We start from the raw sequence: 18,544 nt of genomic DNA, 5'->3' as shown, positions 1-18,544 counted from the left end.
ATCAACCCCTTAAGGCGCTTGCAGTGTTGTTGACTGTCTAACCTTTAAGTACTGATCGAGCCTGGACATATTAACCGATGCGGATTAGGAACTTGTATAATCCATACTTATTAGGCCCTGAGGTACAGATGCACAGATATAAACAGAGGACAAATGTACTTCATTGCAAACTCAAACGAATTGCGTACATTTTATAGAAATGTGCATACATATCTCTTTTACAGGTACAACTTTATTCCAAGGATCCAGAGGGTTCTAGGCAGAGCATGGAAAACATTCAGCATCAAGCGAATCACAATGAAGGGGGGGAGCATTCCATTCTTATAAAATATAGAGCTTTAATTTATTAGTCAGCAACAACAATGGAAAGGGAGGATAAGAGCAATTTACACGAGTCATTACAATAACATCACCTTTGTGCATTTTCTTTTTCTGTTTTTTTTTTTTGCTTAATTTTTTTTTCATAAAGTCTGGATGATGCAGAAAGAAAAAAAACATACAAAACAAACAAAACACTCAAAAACTAAAGACACTTTTAAAAAAACAGAAATACTCAACAAAAATGGTACAACCTTTCTTTGCATTTTTTTCATATTTCGTCTCCTCTCATTTAAACAAGATGATCAGGAGCTTTGATTGATTCCTGGGAATACAGACAGATCCCAAATTAAGGAGCAGATACAGATACCCATGTATGAATTATAGATGCATCTTCCCCGAGGCATCCACACTGACTTTCACACTGCCTAAAAAGAAGATATACTGGAAGCCCCTTAATGTTAAAGTAACATGAAAATAATATATTTTAAACTTGTTCTGATTTTTTGGGAATTAATTTTTTTTTTTTACAGAGGAGACTCCAATAGTTTTACTTCCTGTAGATGTGCTGTATTAACGTTTTCACCAGAACTGTCTAATAGAGGCTCTGTGTAATTAATATGATGCTTGCTTTCTATTCCCACTTAAATGACTCTCACACATATATCCTATCCAAACTTATGAGCAACATAATTTTACTTTACACTTTGACAAGATCTATAACAATGTCAATAAAAAGATGTATCGTGCTTTTTACAGGGAATATCTGAAATGACGGCATCTTTAAAGCATTTATTTTCCCCATTTTGCTGTAGTTAAGTTGGTCAGACTGCACTGTACACCCACAGAGATGAAAATAAAACAGAAGAAAAAATCCAAAACAACCACACACTATCGTATTATCTCAGAATTACAGTACAAATACAGGTTCATGCACACAATGAAAGCCAGCTTCCCAATATTCAATATTTTGGTTAGTGTCACAACATTGTTACAATGCTCTGTTGTGTATACGGGCTATTACTTTTTTTTCCACACATGAATGTCAAAGAGAAAAAAAAAAGATGTCTTGTGTGCCAAGAACTGCTAACAACTGCTGCCTGATCCGGGCACTTTCCCCTAAATGCACTGCAATTGTTTCTTCCACAATTGTGCCGTGCCCGAGTGTGCTTGTTGCATATGGCCCCAGCCAATGTCCCCTGAAATGTAAAAGAATAATGCCCAATGTGCAAAATCCTCAACCCCGTATTGCACCTCGGTCTCAGTTCAAAGGAGGTTTGCATCGGGAAGAAAAAGTATTTTTATTAATAGACTTGCAACATAACTGATCTGATTTTTGCTTTGTTTACTTTAAAAAAAAAACTTGGATTCATAGCCAGAAGAAACTGCAGGTTACTGAGAGTAGAGTACAGTAAGATTATTATCACTGCTAAACAAATGGAAATCATTTTCAGCATGATCAGTGTCTCTGCTGGCGTGTAGCAGTGGTGCTGCAGATATTTTACAATCCGTCCTCCAAGGAAGAAGAAAATAGAAGAAAAAAACAAAACAAAAACAAAGGGCAAGCACAAGATTCCTGTAAAATGACCCAGTTACAACTTTGATAATATTCGAGTAGTCTTCTGTAAGTCTGGGTTCCTATGGAGAAAATACTGTTTCTCCACAATGACCGGGACCATAAGTCAGTGGTCCCCTTGCAATATGAAGTCTCTGTCTGCGTGCATCACAGGTGTTCCTGCAGTGTCCGCATATACAAAACTCCCGGTACTTAGTCAAAGCAAGCGAAAAAAACAAAAAAACAACAGAGATCCCATCACCTCCCGTCAGGTAGCTCAGTTCCCCGTTACTCAGAGCTGCCTGTAGCTCTACCCTAACAGCTCAAGAGCCTCATAACACGTTTCAAAGAGTTGCCAAAGTCATACGATGCTGGCAGATGAGTTTTGTAATGACAGTAACAGCAACAATAAAATTAACAATATCAATAATAACAATATTTGCCCCAAAGGTACCTATACACAAAGAGCATGTTTTTTTCTGTAAGTACAAAGAAATCCACAGAATGATACTATATACAACCTACAATAAATACTGTGTATCATATATCTTACTGTTTGAATGGATGTATTGGGTGTAGTGGGGTTTACTCGTAAGCCTCTTTTTTTGTCAGTTTCTCAGCTTTTTTTTCCGGTTTGTGGATATTTTTTTTTTCACGCTGCTACTTTCATTGAGTCGCTCCCAGTTTTCATGGGGTGGGGGAGGGTTGTGTTTGGGGGTGGGTTTGAGGGGGGTGCTTCAGACACAAAGTCGGGCTCCTCATGTCTCTACTCCCTGCTGCTCCCTTTCCTCCTCCCCGTCCCTGTGATGTCGGCGGTTGCGGGGCTTCTTCTGCTCCTTGAGCTCTTTCAGGTCTTTGGCCTTAAGGGGGCCCAGCAGCGGGTCTCCAAACTGCCAGTAGTCCTGGCAGTACTGATTAATCAGGCTCATCTCTGGCTGGCTCAGGATGGTCAGCAGGTCCTTGTACTGGCCTGCGCTGGGGGTCCACTGTGTGCTGCCGGAGTGGAAAGAAGATGCCATCAAACCTGCACCGCCCTCCACCAGTGCACTGTTGACAGCCCGGCTTGACAACACCACCAACTGCAGCTTGATCAGCGTGTGTTTGAAATTCTTTTCTGTGGCCGTGCATTGGTACAAGCCAGAGTCAGAGGGCTGCAGAGATCGCACGAGCAGACCTTGTTCTGTCTTCAAAATCCGACCGTCTGAGCGCATCTGCAAAGGAAGGGTTACAGTCCATTAGCAAAAGTAGTGCAATAACCTGTGCAAAGATACATGTGTATTTACTTGATTCACAAAAATAGTGCTACATATATCTTAATGAGGTTTTGTTTATGTAGCATGTTTAAGTAGATGTAACCAACATCATCTAGATTGTGTCATTTGTAGTCATCATTCTTTTGTTTCATTAATAACTGTAGTTTAATTTTTTTTTCCATTGTGTTACTTACATGTATAATTGTCTAATTTGTAGGAGTAGCGAAATGGCCAAGTGCCAAACATGCAGTTCCTCTAGTGGCCACTTGAGGTTGTCTACAAAAGTGAGTCACCTTTAGACCTTAGCTTAAAAAAAAATTTTTTTAAATGAATGAAATTAAAATTCTTTGAAAATTCAAAGTTTTGCATCATCTGGGTCTTTTCAGTTACAGGTGCAGACTAGGCTGTTAACTGTCTGCCAGGCTTCACCTCGGTTACTTCAAGTCACTAAGCCAGATCTTTTGAGTGTATTTGTGGTGTTGGTGTCCTTTGAAACAATTTTTCTTACAATTAAAAAAAATAAGTCTATGCGCTGGCTTTGGAGGGCAAAACTCTTGTTTTATGTTTGCCTGTTACTTAGCAAAATCAATACACTAAGTTTTCTAATAAAGCCTGCTAGCCTTAGCTGATAACAATAATCACAGAGGCCAAAATTAGAAAGGCTTCAAAACAGCAGTCAACAAACCAATGGGAGACAGTAGGTATGTTCATATCAGTATATCGAACAATTTGATCTCCACCTATTGCTCCAAACCTCTGCGACTGCTGGAGGTAGTGCTATTAATGTGTTTGTTTTAGGTTTTAACATAATCAGCAGAAATGAAGACGCTTAAATTTGAAAGCATGTTATAGTGTCACATAATAACAGCAAACTCATCTTCCTGGGACTAATAAGTATAGAATTTGATACTCTCAGCATAACTAAATATAGGCTTTTATCAAATATTAATAGAAACAGGTCTTATCCTTTAAAATGTAACAGGTGGAAACGATCCATTATGATATGCTGAGTCTATCATGTACAACAGACATGATATCTTATTGATTTAATTGCGTTATTAATTGCATTTCTCCCTTTTGCACTTCAGGCTGAATGTGTGAAGCTGATTCTATTTATTTGTTCCAGCATTTGATCTGAGCTTCACTGTTTGTATTTTTACATCAGGTGTCTTCACCATTAATTCTGGTCATGAGGTAAAAAGAAAACAGAGCCATCAAAAATTGTGAATGAACTGTAACTACATCTGTATGTATATCTACATATAGAAATCTGATTGGATGAGGGGAGCTTTTTTTCTTTTCTTTTTTTTTGCTCACCAGCAGCAAAGACTGCTCTGCTTTTGGGAACAGATACCATCCAACAGAATAGTCAATAAAAGAGAGGCAGCAACATTACATAGCTTCACAATAAAACTTTAACTAGATCCTGAGGGTTGTATATCACAACAGAGAGCTTTTTTTCACAGCTCCCCTTTATGTGTCCTTCCCTCCGTGCCTCAGGACAGCTGGAGGCCTGTGCAAGAAATCAGGCATCGTTCAATCACAGCCCAAAACACTTAATCACGTTAACAGATAATCAAGAGGAAATTAGACTAGAGTTATTTTTCAAATGTGTCACACTGCACATAAATCTCTCCTCTTCTCCACAGCAACATAGTGAAGAAATTAAACATTGTGGTGAGCATATCGAAAAGGAAATCTGTGGAACTGCTCATGTGTTACCAATGAAGGGAAATCCAAGCAAATTCAGTGATTCAGGAAGTCTATGTGACATTAAAAATGGATAATTATGTATTTGAGTGAGCTACCCTGTAATATAATCTGCTTGTATAACAAGAAAAATTGAGAAACACACTGTTAGGCCGCTCACTTCTTTCCTGCGGTCACTGTTATCCCTCTGCACGTGCCATTTGATGAGAGCGTGTGGAGAGCGGGCCTGACACTCCAGGAAGGTACTGCTCCCCTCCACCCCGTACTGCACCATCTCCAAAGTGTTCTTACTGGCTGCAGGGCACAGAGAGAGATTTCCATGGCAACCAAAACACTCATTACCATGAGCTCCGTGGAACCAAAATCTCAGTTGGGGCAAATTAGAAAAAAAAAAAATCCTGCCTTTGTAATTACTTTAACAGGTGCCGGGATACAGTTATACAGTTAGCAGCAAAAATGAGCCAAAATGTCAACTGTCTAAATTTATTAATAAGGTAACAGCAACCCAGGAGGCACAGGAACACATGTCTTACCCTTGGAATTGAAGCCTCTGCACTGGCGGATGGGGTTCCCGTACTTGACATCCTGCCTCCGGCTACGTCTAAATGGGTCAGACCAGTATTGCCAAATAAGGAGAGAAAAACATCATAAAGCAACTGCAAGCCATTCAAAGCTGTTTGACAATACAGAAATGCAGTAACGTACTCAATGCACATTGAAATTATCACAAACTATCGTCATGTTAACATCTTTAACATCTGTGTTGTGTGTTTTTACTTGTTAAAAGAAGATGATTTATTAGTGTCATCAGCCACAAAGACCGGGACATGAACACAACTGATTAGGAATGCCACTGAAACAGCCATTCAGCCATCCAGGCAATCTCAACTGAGCGCCACTCAACACGCACGTTAGGTCAGTCAGTTAGTTATGAAGTTAGCGTAGCTCATGCTAACAGGGCTGTTGGTGCTTACCTTTTCTGTGAGGCGGAGTAACGGGAGCAGGACTTGCCATCCCAGGCGCAGTAAGGATCTCTGGCCAGACAGCAGTCAGCGCAGGCCTCGCCGTACATGTCACAGCGATGCAGAGCCAACTGGGTCAGCCCTACTGCAGATGACACATACAGCTGTTGCTGTTGAAAGAAAGAGGGCGAGAGAGGTATTTAGACTTTTATAGGAGAACTGCAAATCACACACATCAGGTATGTTTTTTAAAAAGTGCTCTATATTTAGAAAACTACACTTCAATGTAAATGCTGCTGAAATTCCAACATTAAAGCATAAGAATAATTTGTGTGACAGCGTTTATTTTCTTTCACATAAAGACCTAAACCCAGCTGGATGTGATGAGCATCCATCCTAAAACAGCAGCAGTCCCTGGATCATCGGGGGCAACACTGAGCTCATCTCTATCAGGTTGCCATCATAATTTTATGATCAGCTGTTGACATTCATCAGTCTGGCAGGCTTTGTGTAACCCTAACTCCATCTGCAGACTCGTGTCATAACGTGCAGAAGAGGCCAAGTATCTGAATCATTTTGAAAGAAAATACGGAGCTTTTAATGTCTTTTCCATCTTTTCTTTCTTCATTGTCTCCCAGACTTTTCTATGAATTATGAGGGAAGGGGAAAAAAATAACGGGAATACAGCTGTAGGCATGTAGCTTGTGACCTTTTTCGAATCACATCATTAATTTCTTTGGAGGGCGGGTTCCTTTTCTCCTGTGTGAGCAAAGGTTAGGTAAATCAGTTAGTGCAGACAGGCTTACCCTTTTGGACGAGATCTTCATTGTAGTTATAGGAGTGGGGACCTTGATGTAGAAAATGAGAATGGGGAGCACAGTGTGTTACAGTCAGTTTAAGCACAACAGACACACATAGCAAAACAGAAATAAAAAGGAGGGTGACAGAGAGAGAGAGAGCAATCAAAGCTGACCTTGAACACCTCGACTTCCTCCAGGACCAGCTCCTCTGTCTGAAGGTCATCTCTAGGCAGCACAATGACTTTCTGTACCGTTCCCTTGTCTGTGGACCACAACACACACACGTCAGTTACACACAGACATCCTCACACCCCCGCCGCTTGTCAACGGGCCCTTGGATTTCCATTTTATTTTCTCAGCAACCTTTAACAGGAGATAATCCTCATATCAACAGGCCGCACTGTACTCTGTGTTTCTGTCACACGGCTCTCTTTGGTTCCCTCAGTGACACGAAGCTCTGTTCTCCTTGGAACACTGACTGCTGCCGCCATGACAAACCTTTCCCGTCATTCTTGCCTTGACCTATTCATTTGGATGCCGTGAGATGTTCTACAAAGAGTTCCTGTGAGAGGGGACACCTGAGATTTATTATGACTTCTGCTCTAGCCCCGGTGCAGGACTGAAAGGCTGCCTCTGACAGCGGCTGAAAGGACACACATTCCTCCAAAGTGGCTGCCGTCACACGCAGGCCCATTAGTCTCTTCCTCATAATGCACAGACGCACAAAGAAACCGGTAAGGAGGCATCACACACGACATGTAAAGGCAGCATACTGAGCTGTGGCGGCTGTCACACAGGGGCCTTATTAAAGGCTCACAGACAAATCTCTCTGACACCAGTGGGCAAGATTAAGGTGATGCGTATGCTCACTGTACTCCTCCTTCCTCCCTACTTTTCTGTTTCTCCGCTTTACTCCCCCCCCCCCCCCCCCCGCTGCTGATCCACCCCCGCCCTCCAGGTACAAATCTCCTGTTGTTTACTCCATGAGAAGACAGCGAGGTAAAAGCCCTTTGATTGGTTAAAGTTCCACTCCAGCACAAAAGGGGAAGAATGCTTTTCTCCTAATGATAAATGATTGCAGGGGAGCCAAGCCCTCCACTTACATGAGATTTATTTCCAGGGGGCTGGGGCATTCTGCTCTCCATTATTCAGTGTCCCACTGACACTGTCAGTCACCATTCCCCGACTCTAATCAAAGGGGTCGCGGGTTCAGACTGACTTCATTTATACACATTCGTTACAAATGACCCACAAATGGAGAACTGGCTCCACGGATCATTTCTAACACATAAAGTTATTGCACTTTTAGAAAAGCACTCACCAGTTCCTAAGAAGAGCACTTCATAGTTGCCGTCTGCAGCTGCCACCTGGTCCACTGTAATAGTGGTGAACTCATAGTCCACGTTGGTCCGAACCACCAGGGGGCGCTTGTGCACTGGGTACACTGCGTTGTGCATGGCAGGGTGATTCCTCATAAAGTTAATCACTTCATCTGGATAGTCCTTAGTGGACTTCATGTTGGGGGTGAACGTACCTCCAGGGCACTGGAAGGGAAACAATAACATTCTCTGCATGAGTACCACAAGCCGAAAAAATTGATGTGAATAAATAAAAAAATGCCTGGTGAAGAGCCTGTCCTGCAGTAATATTTTAAGTTTGCTTATGCTGATGCTTGCATCTAACTCGAGCTGTTTCTTAAGTTAGATAGAAGGCCCTGTTATGCCAGCTTGCAATGGGATTTATGTCCAGGGTCAGCGAGAGGTGAAGCTCACCGTGCCAGGTCGAGGGTAGGGTATCTTCCCGGTGTAGGCCACCCACTGGTAATTAGGTCCCTCCTTGTGGGCAAAGGGGCCATTGAAGACCATCCGGATGTCAGCCATAGAGTACACACAAACTGCCGAGCCTTTGAACACAGAGCTGTGGAGGAAACACAAAGTGAGCCAAAGACAAAAAAAAAAGGGTAACTTAAAAAAGAAGCAGGAACAGAGCCTGCTCAGGATCTGGTGTGGTGCACTAACCCAGAGACAGAGAAGACTCCATATATGACAGGATTTTTTATATCCTGTGTTGGTCGTATGTAAACATCTCCTGTGATGGAAAAAGAGAGAAGTCAGGTCAGTGCAAAGCGCAAGCACTCTTCTTCACTAATATTTACAGTTGTTTCAGTGAGTCCAGTCACTCTCAGCTAGTGGGGAGGCTGAGATTTGAAACCAACCAGCTTGTGTTAAAAAAAAATACACAACTGCATTTTTAGGTCTTGAGCATGGCTATAATAGTTGATATTAAGACATCTATAAAATCCATGTTAGTAGTGCACATGATGTGTTATTTGTTTATTGCATAAACCTGGAAAATCTGTGCCGGTGCCTTATATTGCATGCATTTATACATCCAGCCTTTACGTAATCAAATAAAATGACACACAGGAAATGAATCTACTGTAGTATTTACAAAACTGCGGGAGCTTTTTACAGCTTCAAAGAACTTTAGCAACCACAATATTATAACCTATCACCTAATCATCCCATATGAAACAATCCAAGCCCCAAACAGGCATTTAAAGTCGAGCTGTGAAAGCAAACAGTCTGGATATCTACAGTCTAGACTGGAGGATTGCTAAACCCCGAGAGATTTCCCAGTAAAATTTATACACGGTTTTCTATCCTTTTCCAGCATCCATAGCTCACGTTTTCCAATTTTAGAGAAAGGAAATAGCTCTTCTCTCCCAAAGGAGAACTGCATCATACAGTATGCGTTCAGGCCAGTTTTAGAGGTATTTAAATCATAGATGCTCACCTCCAATCCTCTGACAGAAACAAATAGGAAGTAAATGCATGATTAGTGATGAGTCTCTCTGCTCTTTAGTACCTGGCCTAAATAACAGTCCCAGGAGGCATATTCAGTCTACAATAGGAAATGGCCTTCAGTTTGAAAAAGAGAATGCACTCCCAACCTAGCTGAAAACGACTAGGAAAAATCTTCAAATGTGGCTGTTAGAGCTTGCAACGTGGGAGAATAAGGGTGAACTATAGAAGAAGCTATATCAGTCAAGATTTATGCACTCTCGGTTCCATATAGACCAGCATGAGAAATTAGCTGTCAGACTGTTATGTAGATAGAATGATACATGGGTGAGATAAGCTATCTTTGAATCTGAACTGCAGGGTTTTGGGCTTGTCCACATTAGCGAGGCTGTACAGTCTTCCTCTGGGGACTGCGTGCAGCTGTGAACTCATCTCAGGAGGAAAAGGATACAGCTCAAAGATAGCGGGCACTTTGCCCTTCTTTTTGAGTGGCTACCAGTTTCACACCCATCCACACACCCACATCGCCACGCCATCTTCCACAGCTGCCAGAGGCAGAGCAGGGAACGGTCACGGCTTTAGCGCGTTCACAGCACGATGGGCCGTCACGGGTGTCACACAGCAGATGATCCTTGTCGTGACACCCAGCTGGTGCTGTTTTACTTTCACGCAACGAGATGCAAGTGCGTGCACATGTAGACAAGACAGCACCGAGGCCAACATACAGTAGAGTTATACAGTCGCTAAAAACAGATCAAGGCTTCAGGGGAGAAAAGCTACGTGAGTTCCAATAAAAGCTAGTCTGACAGGACAGGGATGAGTTTGCTCCAGGGAATGTAGCATGTTAATAACAACTAGGAAAGGATCCACATACCACAACCAGCTCTTTTTATTTTCATTTGGCAATAATATCTCAGCCATCACGCATCCAATTTTATTTAAAAAAGAAACAAAATAAAAGAAAAGGTTTTCTGTTTGAGTGAACAATTACTATTCTTCTCTAGCATATCTCACTCCTTCACTCGTTTCCTCTTGCTCTCTGGCTTTTCTTCTCCCTACCTATTGATAAGAAATGCATTTTAAAGCATTGCCTGTATAAAACATAGAAGCTTTATAATGGTTAACACTATTTTAGATCATTGTGGGTCATTTAGGTAAAAACTGAAAGACAGAGCAAAGAAAATGTTACATGTTCCAACTGCAAAAACTCCCAAGGTCTCAGACGTGATTTGCCAAAACGTTCTACATCAAAGACAACAGCTGCTCTGGATGTTTGAAAAACTCCTCAGTAAATGGAACGGTACTTACGCGGGGTAATAATAAGTTATACATTCATATTTTAAAGACTCTTAGAGAATGGCAGGGTTAAGAGTCTCCTCACTCAAGGATATCTAGCTGAACTGAGAACGTGTCCCAGCTTGAAACCATTTTCAGATGCGCAGTTACAGTACTGCTTTTATTCGACATGATAGTGGATGTTTGTGTAAACTTTGGAAAAAGACTTTTCCAAAGTTTTCATGTCACACAAGAGGTAGCCTCAACATAGGTAAATAAACAACACACTGCACAAAAAAGACATTGTTTAGATGTTTATGTTGTAGTCAGAAACATGTCTGGAAGACATTAATAATACAGTCCAGCAGTCATAAATAAAATCTGGATCTGACAAAATGTTAACAGGGACTGAATGAACTGTGGGGGGGGTTTCTTCTTTCTTGCAGATGTTTGTAGGAGTCTTTCATCTGAGTTTATTACATAACTGCAACTGGATCTGTAGAGAAGTCATCTAACTAAAAGAGCTGTGCGGCAGAGTTTCATTTACTTGAGATTCTTAGATTTATGTTCCGAGCTCTACAATAAAAGGTGCTGGGCCTTTCTGAATGGAAACTACATGTTCTCCCTGTGCCTGCAGGAGTTATCTCCTGGTACTCCAGCTTCCTCTAACAGCTCAAACCTTAACTGTTGGCTGTAGGTGTGAATGTGAGCGTCAATAGGTGTCCCTCTGTGTTAGCCCTGCAACAGATGAGAGGTGTCCAGGGTCTACATGACCCATGAAAACTGAAGAAAATGGATGGGTTTAGTATTTAGTGGTTCTAGTAAGTGGATATTTGGGCAGGCTAGTTACTTTCCCTGTTGTTTTTTTAATTATTTATTTTTCACGATTATAGAAGATGCCTGTTATAGAAGGGGATGTCATATTCATTCATGAGAGTTGCACAAATGTTCTCATCTAACTTTTAGGAAGAGAACATTTTGTTGTATTTCCCAATGATCTCCATTGTGCTCAGTAGTTTAAGGCCCTCTTAACATCCTAAAATTGCCGCTTTTGTCTGCAAAGACTAACTCTCCAGCTAAAGAGCTTTTCAAACATTCAAACTAGACAGTAAATGTGATGCCATTTGCATGAAAAAATTGTGTCCCATTTATTGTCTCCTCTAGGAGTCCTTGGCAGGGATGCTTGCTTTGTGTAGCCGTTCCTTCTCTCTGGGCTACTCTGGCATGCCCGTCCTTGTTCATTCAACAAGCCTGTTCCATTAAACATTTACAGCCTTATTCAAGAAATATCCAAAAGATTCATCATCGGCGCCAAACACTGACAGCTCCCCGGCTCACAGAACCGCTCTACAATGCACAGTGTCTGTTTCAACACCGACTGAACTAGGTAGAGACAGAAGCCTTGTTTGTAACTGCAAAGGCAGCTCATTCCTACTTGTGATTTGTGGGGAAGAGGCTGCACAACACAAAAAGGCCACCGGGTTTTCAAGTGTCACTTTCCAAATCGTTCAGAGGTATAAAATAAATGTCAACAGTAAAAACAAATAGGTGTTTGTTTGTTTTTAACTGCAGTCAGGTGATGATAAAAGCAAGGACTGCAATGAAGAGAAAAAAAAACTAGCATGGCATAGCACTGTTCTTTCTTAAAATTAGTTCAAAAGCAACAGCGGGCACACAGAAAATCCCCCTATCAGTCTTTGTCTCCATTTCCAACCAGTGGTGACAGACAGAGGACGAGTTTCCCTCAGACAGTCTAATAGTCTCACAGTCACAGACATTCCTGCTCGGTGACCCCATTCGTCCACCATCAGGCCGCCATCTCCTCACTCACACACACACATGCACACAGACACATACACTTACTTTTGTTTTAAAAAAAAATCTCGAAAGTAAATGACAACTACAGTGGCGGGGTTATGGGTGTCAGTCCTATTACAATACGGTGGATGGGCCTACCATATGGTTCAAAGACTGATGTGTGTGGGTGTATTTGCACTCTTGGCAGGTGCTGCAATAGAACCAAACCCTGCAGAGAACTATTGTCTACTCACTATTTCAGTTGCGATTGTACATGACAGAAAATGAAAATGAGCACGTCTCAAATAAATCCAGTCACGCCATTTTTTCCTTTGCCATTCAATACCCACTGTCAGAATGATTAACTGCACAAAGAAGAAGCATGGCTTCTGTCAAAACGTCGGGTGTAACTAAAGTTGTGGGAGGATGCGTAAGTAATGCTGACTTTTTTCTTTTTTTTTTTTTTTGAAAAAGTGGAATTTCAGTGTCAAAACGACTACATTCAAACACACACATTTAATTTTTACAGTGTGTAATTAGACCGATTACAACAATTACAACTTGATTTAATACATCAGGTGCACTAACTATTTCAATCATGAGTTAATGACTTCCCTCATATTACTTGAAAAGTGCCAAAAGACTTACGTGAGATTTAAATGTGTTTTTCTGATTCACACAGCTACACTGCTGATAGAGATGCTAATCTGCAGACTAATTGCTAATAAAAAATAACTGTGAGTTAGCAGCCCCAAATGTGTAGGATGTAAACTGAAAAATAAGCAGTGAGCACCACCGCCCACAGAGAAGGCATTGCGGAGCTTGCAGCACATCTGATTGACAAGGAAGTCTATAAAACATCACCCCACCCCCACCATGTAACCTACTCATTTCCACATCAACAAAAAACAGTGGAAAGAAACACAGCATGATGCGGGTTTACAGTCCTTTGTACTCACTGAGCTCGTCAAAGTGTGTCTCCATGCCGTCGGCCCCGGGCACAGAGCAGATGAGCCTGGCCTTCAGGAAGGTGCTCCACTTGTTGACCAGACAGCAGTGACCTCCGTCGTCGTTCTATTTTTTGGGAAGGGTGGGGGTGGACACAAAAATACAGTTTCTCCATCAGTTGCATCCTCATTAGCCCTCACCCCACCCCCTCCTGATTTAAAAATAAAAAAAGCCCAGGTGGAGCCACCCACACATACGTGTCTCTGATTTGCAAAGACAGGAAGCTAAGGGGGGGTGCTGATGGGGTTAGGTAAACACAGTTTCCTCCTATTTAGGCTCTCCCATCTGCGATGGAGTGAAGCCAGAATCCATACCAAGATATTTCGAGAATGTGTCACACTTTGTAAGAAATTGTCTTTTTTATAGTAATTTTTTAAGGGTGGCCAACCTTCACTCTCTTTATGCTTTCCCATTTGGGAAGTTGAAATGTTTTCATACTCTCTACCATAAATGAACCAAGTGTAGTTTTGGTGGTATGCACGGTGCGAAGAAATGCAAAGAGCATCCAGATGTGTGGCGAAGTAAGAGTGACAGGCTGGGGTCTCCATAGCCCACCGAGAGGGGGATGAGTGTTTGTCTGTCGGGTCAGCACCTGACCCCAAATAAATACAACAGTGAACAACAGATGTCTATTCATATTAATGTACAGAATTCACCTGCTTGCTGCTACTGCTGCACATTCACCCAATGTATATACTACATATATATATGTATAATGTTTTTCCTCTACACCCCCCCCCCCCCCCAATTTTTTTGCACATGTCGAGGAGCGTGTCAGGCTACATTTCACTGTGTGTTATACTTGTATAACTATGCATGTGACAAATAAAGAACCTTGAACCTTGAACTGAGGCGCACGTTTTGTACTCCGAACCGTTCTCATATTCCTGCTGTTAGGCTCACACGTGCACGCAAACTTGTAAGACAGGAACGTTTAATGTGTAAATACAACCAGCTCAGTAAGATGACACAGTGTGCAGGCCTTGTGATCCTGTGTTTTAGGACTACTAGTGACAATATCAGTGCAGAGGGAGATCCTGTGATCAGAGGTCAGAGGGCAATCTGACATACAGAGGGATCCATTGTTAGCATGAAGGTTAAAGACACATGTGGAGTCCAGCAAGTTAACAAGAGGTAAATACAAGTCCTTAGCCCATACACATTTAAAGACAGTGGGTGCTTCTCACTGGGAGACTCCAGACTTTTATTAATCACGCTGCAGTTTCTCTTTTCATCAGGATCACACCTCAGTGGAAGAATGCTCCTCAGTGTATACACACCAGGCAGATACGTCCGATACGGGACTGGGTCACAGGAGTCTGGCCCATCTCAGAGGACTTCTCTCGGAAGAAGAAATACAGCTTGTCATCATTTCTCTCGGCACTATCCGGGATGAGGTGTATGTGGACAAAAGTGGGGTCTGTGGGGAGAAGAAGTGGTGAGATGTTTATGTGGACAGTGATCTGGGGAAAACATCTGGTTTGAGATCTTTTCTAAACTTTCAGCCTTTCCTGTTTATCACTTGCTGAGGCTTTCTAAACATCTTCAGAAAACAGCAATCCTTACATTTTAGCTATATTTTATAAGCTTGTTTGGATAGCACGATAAGGAGCTGTGCACAAAAGGCCGCGATCAGTCTTGTGTATCATTTATAGGCTAAATAGGACTGTTACCGTTCAGCCATCTGGAGTTGTACTGATCTGTTCGCATGGCAGTCTTTGTCCCCAAAGTACGGAAAATGGCAGAGTCTGTTCCCATAAAGTCAACATAGACCCCAGCGTACAGTTCTCCATCTGAGAAAGAGAGAAAACACTTGAGTTTCGTGAGATTCCTCGACTCTGACATTATTCCAGCACCACCCTTGGCACGAACCACCAGCTTTTATTTCAAAAAGTATATTTAGAAAAATCATGACGCTCTTCAGTTTCACAACACAGAAGCTAAGCATAACAAAGTCATCATCTGCACATGCGAGTGGTCAGGACGTGGTTGCAACTTGAGACGTAAGCAACTGACATTTAAATGGCTGATAAACAAGGTAAGCCTCCACTGTTCTCATTGTCTCCTAATAATATGTCAGCATTTTGGGGCTGTACTGCTTTAAAACACTATAAGTAGCTTGTATTCTTGTACCAGTACAAAGTGCTTGTTTAAAGGATTAAGACAAAGAAAATTATCTTATGACACGAAGGAGATAAAGATACTCAAGCGTTCAACAAAATTCTCATTTACATACTTTTGGGCCTCTTGTGTGGTAGTCAGACCTCAGCCCACTACAAATGTCTTTTTAATTCTCTAAAATTGATGTGCTCTACAGCTTTTAGCAAAAATTACTAAAATAGGAGTATATAGTTCGTTTCTTGGGGATTTTTTCAGCTGCAAATTAACAAACACTTTGCTGATCCGCTGAACACAAACAACAATCGACACTGTCATAAATGCAACTGTATCAATGGTGGTCAGATCCACTATAAAAATTTCTTATTTTTAAAACATTAAATTCATTCATATTTTCTCTTATTTCAGGGTATTAACTGTGTGCTCCTATCAATACAAACTTCAAACTTCCTGAAACAGCCATCAAATGCACTTCATTAAGACATGAGATATGAGCACTCCCGTGTGTGCAGACTGACAAATGTATAAAAACAGCTTTGTTAAGCCACAGGGAGGAAAGGTGTTGGTCTTCCAGCTGTTGTGTGGGCCCCACTGGAGAGCAGGTGTGCCTCTCAGGGCTCTCAGAGATGGAGAATGGAGACAGTAGGAACAGGAAACACTGTTGTACCACCATTATACTCAATGTCATGGTCCCCGGCAGTACTATAGGGAGATTGATGATATATCATTAAAATGTCCACGGATGATAGGATACCTAATGCGGTGGCGCATCGAGCAGTCAGCGGTCAATGGTGAATCTATTTTTGTGGTACAGGGTTCTTAATCCTTATCAACACTAACAACAGTGTCCCTTACATGACGCTAACTGGTGGATGTGGGAGGTAAATCCATCTTGGATGACAGTACTGGTTCCATACTGGTCATCTGGCACTGCGCTAATGCGGGAAAACAGTGCCAGTGATTTACACCCGCCGCCTCGACCCACAGAGAGAAGATCGCCTTTCACTGGTGGCAACTGTGCGGCCTGGACCTGACTAAATGACCTTGGGCAGTGGCACAGAGGACACTGGCTTCATGAGTGAAACAACAGATGATAAGACATTTCATCCAAACCTAATCTCACTGAAAATTGAAAATCATCTAACGGCTGAAACGTGAAAAAAGCGAGAGCACACAATCGTTTTGTTAATATTTTGCTTCACTGACTTTGTTTGAGGCATTGATCCCACATATCAGCACACTGCCAAATTAAGTCAAAGTTTTAGTTTTTCAAATGGTAATACAATAACTATTTATTTTTTTATTTTTGCATGTCAGACGTATTTAGACTTGAAGCCACTAATTCCTCAGTGGAGGATATAAATATTAATAGTCACATATTACTGAGCCCATTGCAGTCCTAAGAAGGAAAAATTCCTAGTGATTCTAGCTAAACTGTGGGAAAAAGGCAAAGTGACAAGGACACTTGACCTGACCTTGTGGTTATCACTGGCTAACAATAAAAAGCTCTTTACAAAGTATGCCAAACATAAGCCCATTGAAGATCATATAAGGAGAAATGGAAGAAAAGATGAAGAATCCATATGAGATGACACTGCTGTTGCTAGAAGGAACTGTGCTGGACCGTGCCTGTGCCTGCAATCCCATGTGACCAAACCCAGATGATACTTACTGATCAAAGCTGACACGCTGTTGAGCTTCGGGTCATAGGAGCACTTTCCTTTCCCAGATTCTACTTTGCCCGGTTCCAAATGGAAGATTTCTTCCTGAAATGGAAAAAAAAAATCATACAGAGATGGCAATAAATTCAACACTCTCCATCTTGTCACTGTGATTCCCTTGTGTAGGGAAAATGAGGCAGCATATGCGCTGCCTCTGACTCCTGCGGGACCTATAGGTCCTGATGGGGGATGAAGTATCAAAATAATGAGTGTGTGTTCATACAGAAAAAACACATGCAGGAAAAGCGATGGATTTCTAATCCATCTCCATGCCACTCCACTGTAAAAAACAATGTGCTGCGGTGCTGCTTCTCTCGGCATAATAAAGCTGCATGCCAAATATCTCTCAGCTTCTCTGTGCCTATGGGTGTGCAGGTCGACTCGTGACACCTGCAATCCAGCAAAGTGAAAACAAGTCTGCGATGGAGGCTGGATGACTGATGCTCACTGCTCATGGCATCCCAGCACGCAAGCACTGAAAGGTGATTAGCAGGAATTTGCGTATGATAGTGGGGAAAATGAAACAGTGGCACGCAATGACATGTCCTGTAGCTCCGCCGCAAAAACCAGAGCACATCCAATCCCTATTTTTTTACTCCCAGCAGGCCGAGATGAAGACATCTGTGTCGGTGTCCGTCAGCACTTATTTAGGAGCACTGTGCCAAACTCCCTTCACTAGATCATACACGCAACCCTTTACATCATCTTTGATTAAAATCACCACTTGCGCCGATAAGTAGATGGCAGCTTACTCAAAGCCATTCTGGAGAAAAACCCAAAAACGGTCACAAACATTTATGTGTACCGGAGGGAAACTGTGCCCTGAATGTGTTTTTACAACCCTGCTATAAAATGTGACCCTTGAGAAAAGGTTGAAACACGTGTAGAAAAAGAATCGGCCTGAAAAAGAAAACAGTTGAAACACTTTCAAAGTGTCCCACTTCACATAAAGCCCTGTTGTCCTTCAAAAGTCCCTCTCTGCTTTTTAAAGTGCTTGGAGAGCTCAAACAGAGAAGACATGTTGAAGTATGTGACTCTTTTATTTCCTCAGCTCCATAGCTAGTTGGCTACAGATGGCTGGTGTTTGCTCTAAGCTAACAGAGCCTGCTGTGGGAGTGGGTCAGATGCTGACTAGTCCTGTCGCCTCTGTGGGAGAGCCTGAATAACATTCCTACAGAAGGCGGAGGGCTCTTTGGGGTGAAGAACTGCTGGGTGTGACACCC

At 42.1% G+C, this 18,544-nt stretch overlaps 1 protein-coding gene across 9 annotated transcripts in view; it reads right to left on the bottom strand.

Annotated features, from left to right (window-relative positions):
- Nucleotides 1-212: 212 nt before the first annotated feature.
- Nucleotides 213-18,544, bottom strand: part of sema3fb (sema domain, immunoglobulin domain (Ig), short basic domain, secreted, (semaphorin) 3Fb) — a 59,336-nt gene continuing 41,004 nt past the window's right edge. For 2 of the 9 annotated variants that reach the window (XM_085405748.1, XM_085405752.1), the window contains 13 exons: nt 17,273-17,366; nt 15,156-15,275; nt 14,763-14,902; nt 13,434-13,548; nt 8,617-8,686; nt 8,371-8,515; nt 7,920-8,142; nt 6,772-6,860; nt 6,605-6,646; nt 5,811-5,968; nt 5,370-5,437; nt 4,982-5,130; nt 213-3,084 (listed from right to left, as the gene is read on the bottom strand). In XM_085405748.1, coding sequence (XP_085261874.1) covers nt 2,632-3,084; nt 4,982-5,130; nt 5,370-5,437; nt 5,811-5,968; nt 6,605-6,646; nt 6,772-6,860; nt 7,920-8,142; nt 8,371-8,515; nt 8,617-8,686; nt 13,434-13,548; nt 14,763-14,902; nt 15,156-15,275; nt 17,273-17,366 — 1,866 coding nt within the window. In that variant the 3' untranslated portion in view covers nt 213-2,631. Of the gene's footprint in view, nt 3,085-4,981; nt 5,131-5,369; nt 5,463-5,810; nt 5,969-6,604; nt 6,647-6,771; nt 6,861-7,919; nt 8,143-8,370; nt 8,516-8,616; nt 8,687-13,433; nt 13,549-14,762; nt 14,903-15,155; nt 15,276-17,272; nt 17,367-18,544 lie in introns of all 9 variants that reach the window. The other 7 variants (XM_085405750.1, XM_085405753.1, XM_085405744.1 and 4 more) reach the window with 5 other exon arrangements.

Source organism: Rhamphochromis longiceps, linkage group LG5 (genome assembly GCF_057381845.1).
Source record: "Rhamphochromis longiceps isolate RC_006_pf linkage group LG5, R_longiceps_female_GT1.1, whole genome shotgun sequence".
NCBI lineage: Eukaryota > Metazoa > Chordata > Actinopteri > Cichliformes > Cichlidae > Rhamphochromis > Rhamphochromis longiceps.
This window is presented reverse-complemented; position numbering and strand designations above follow the sequence as displayed.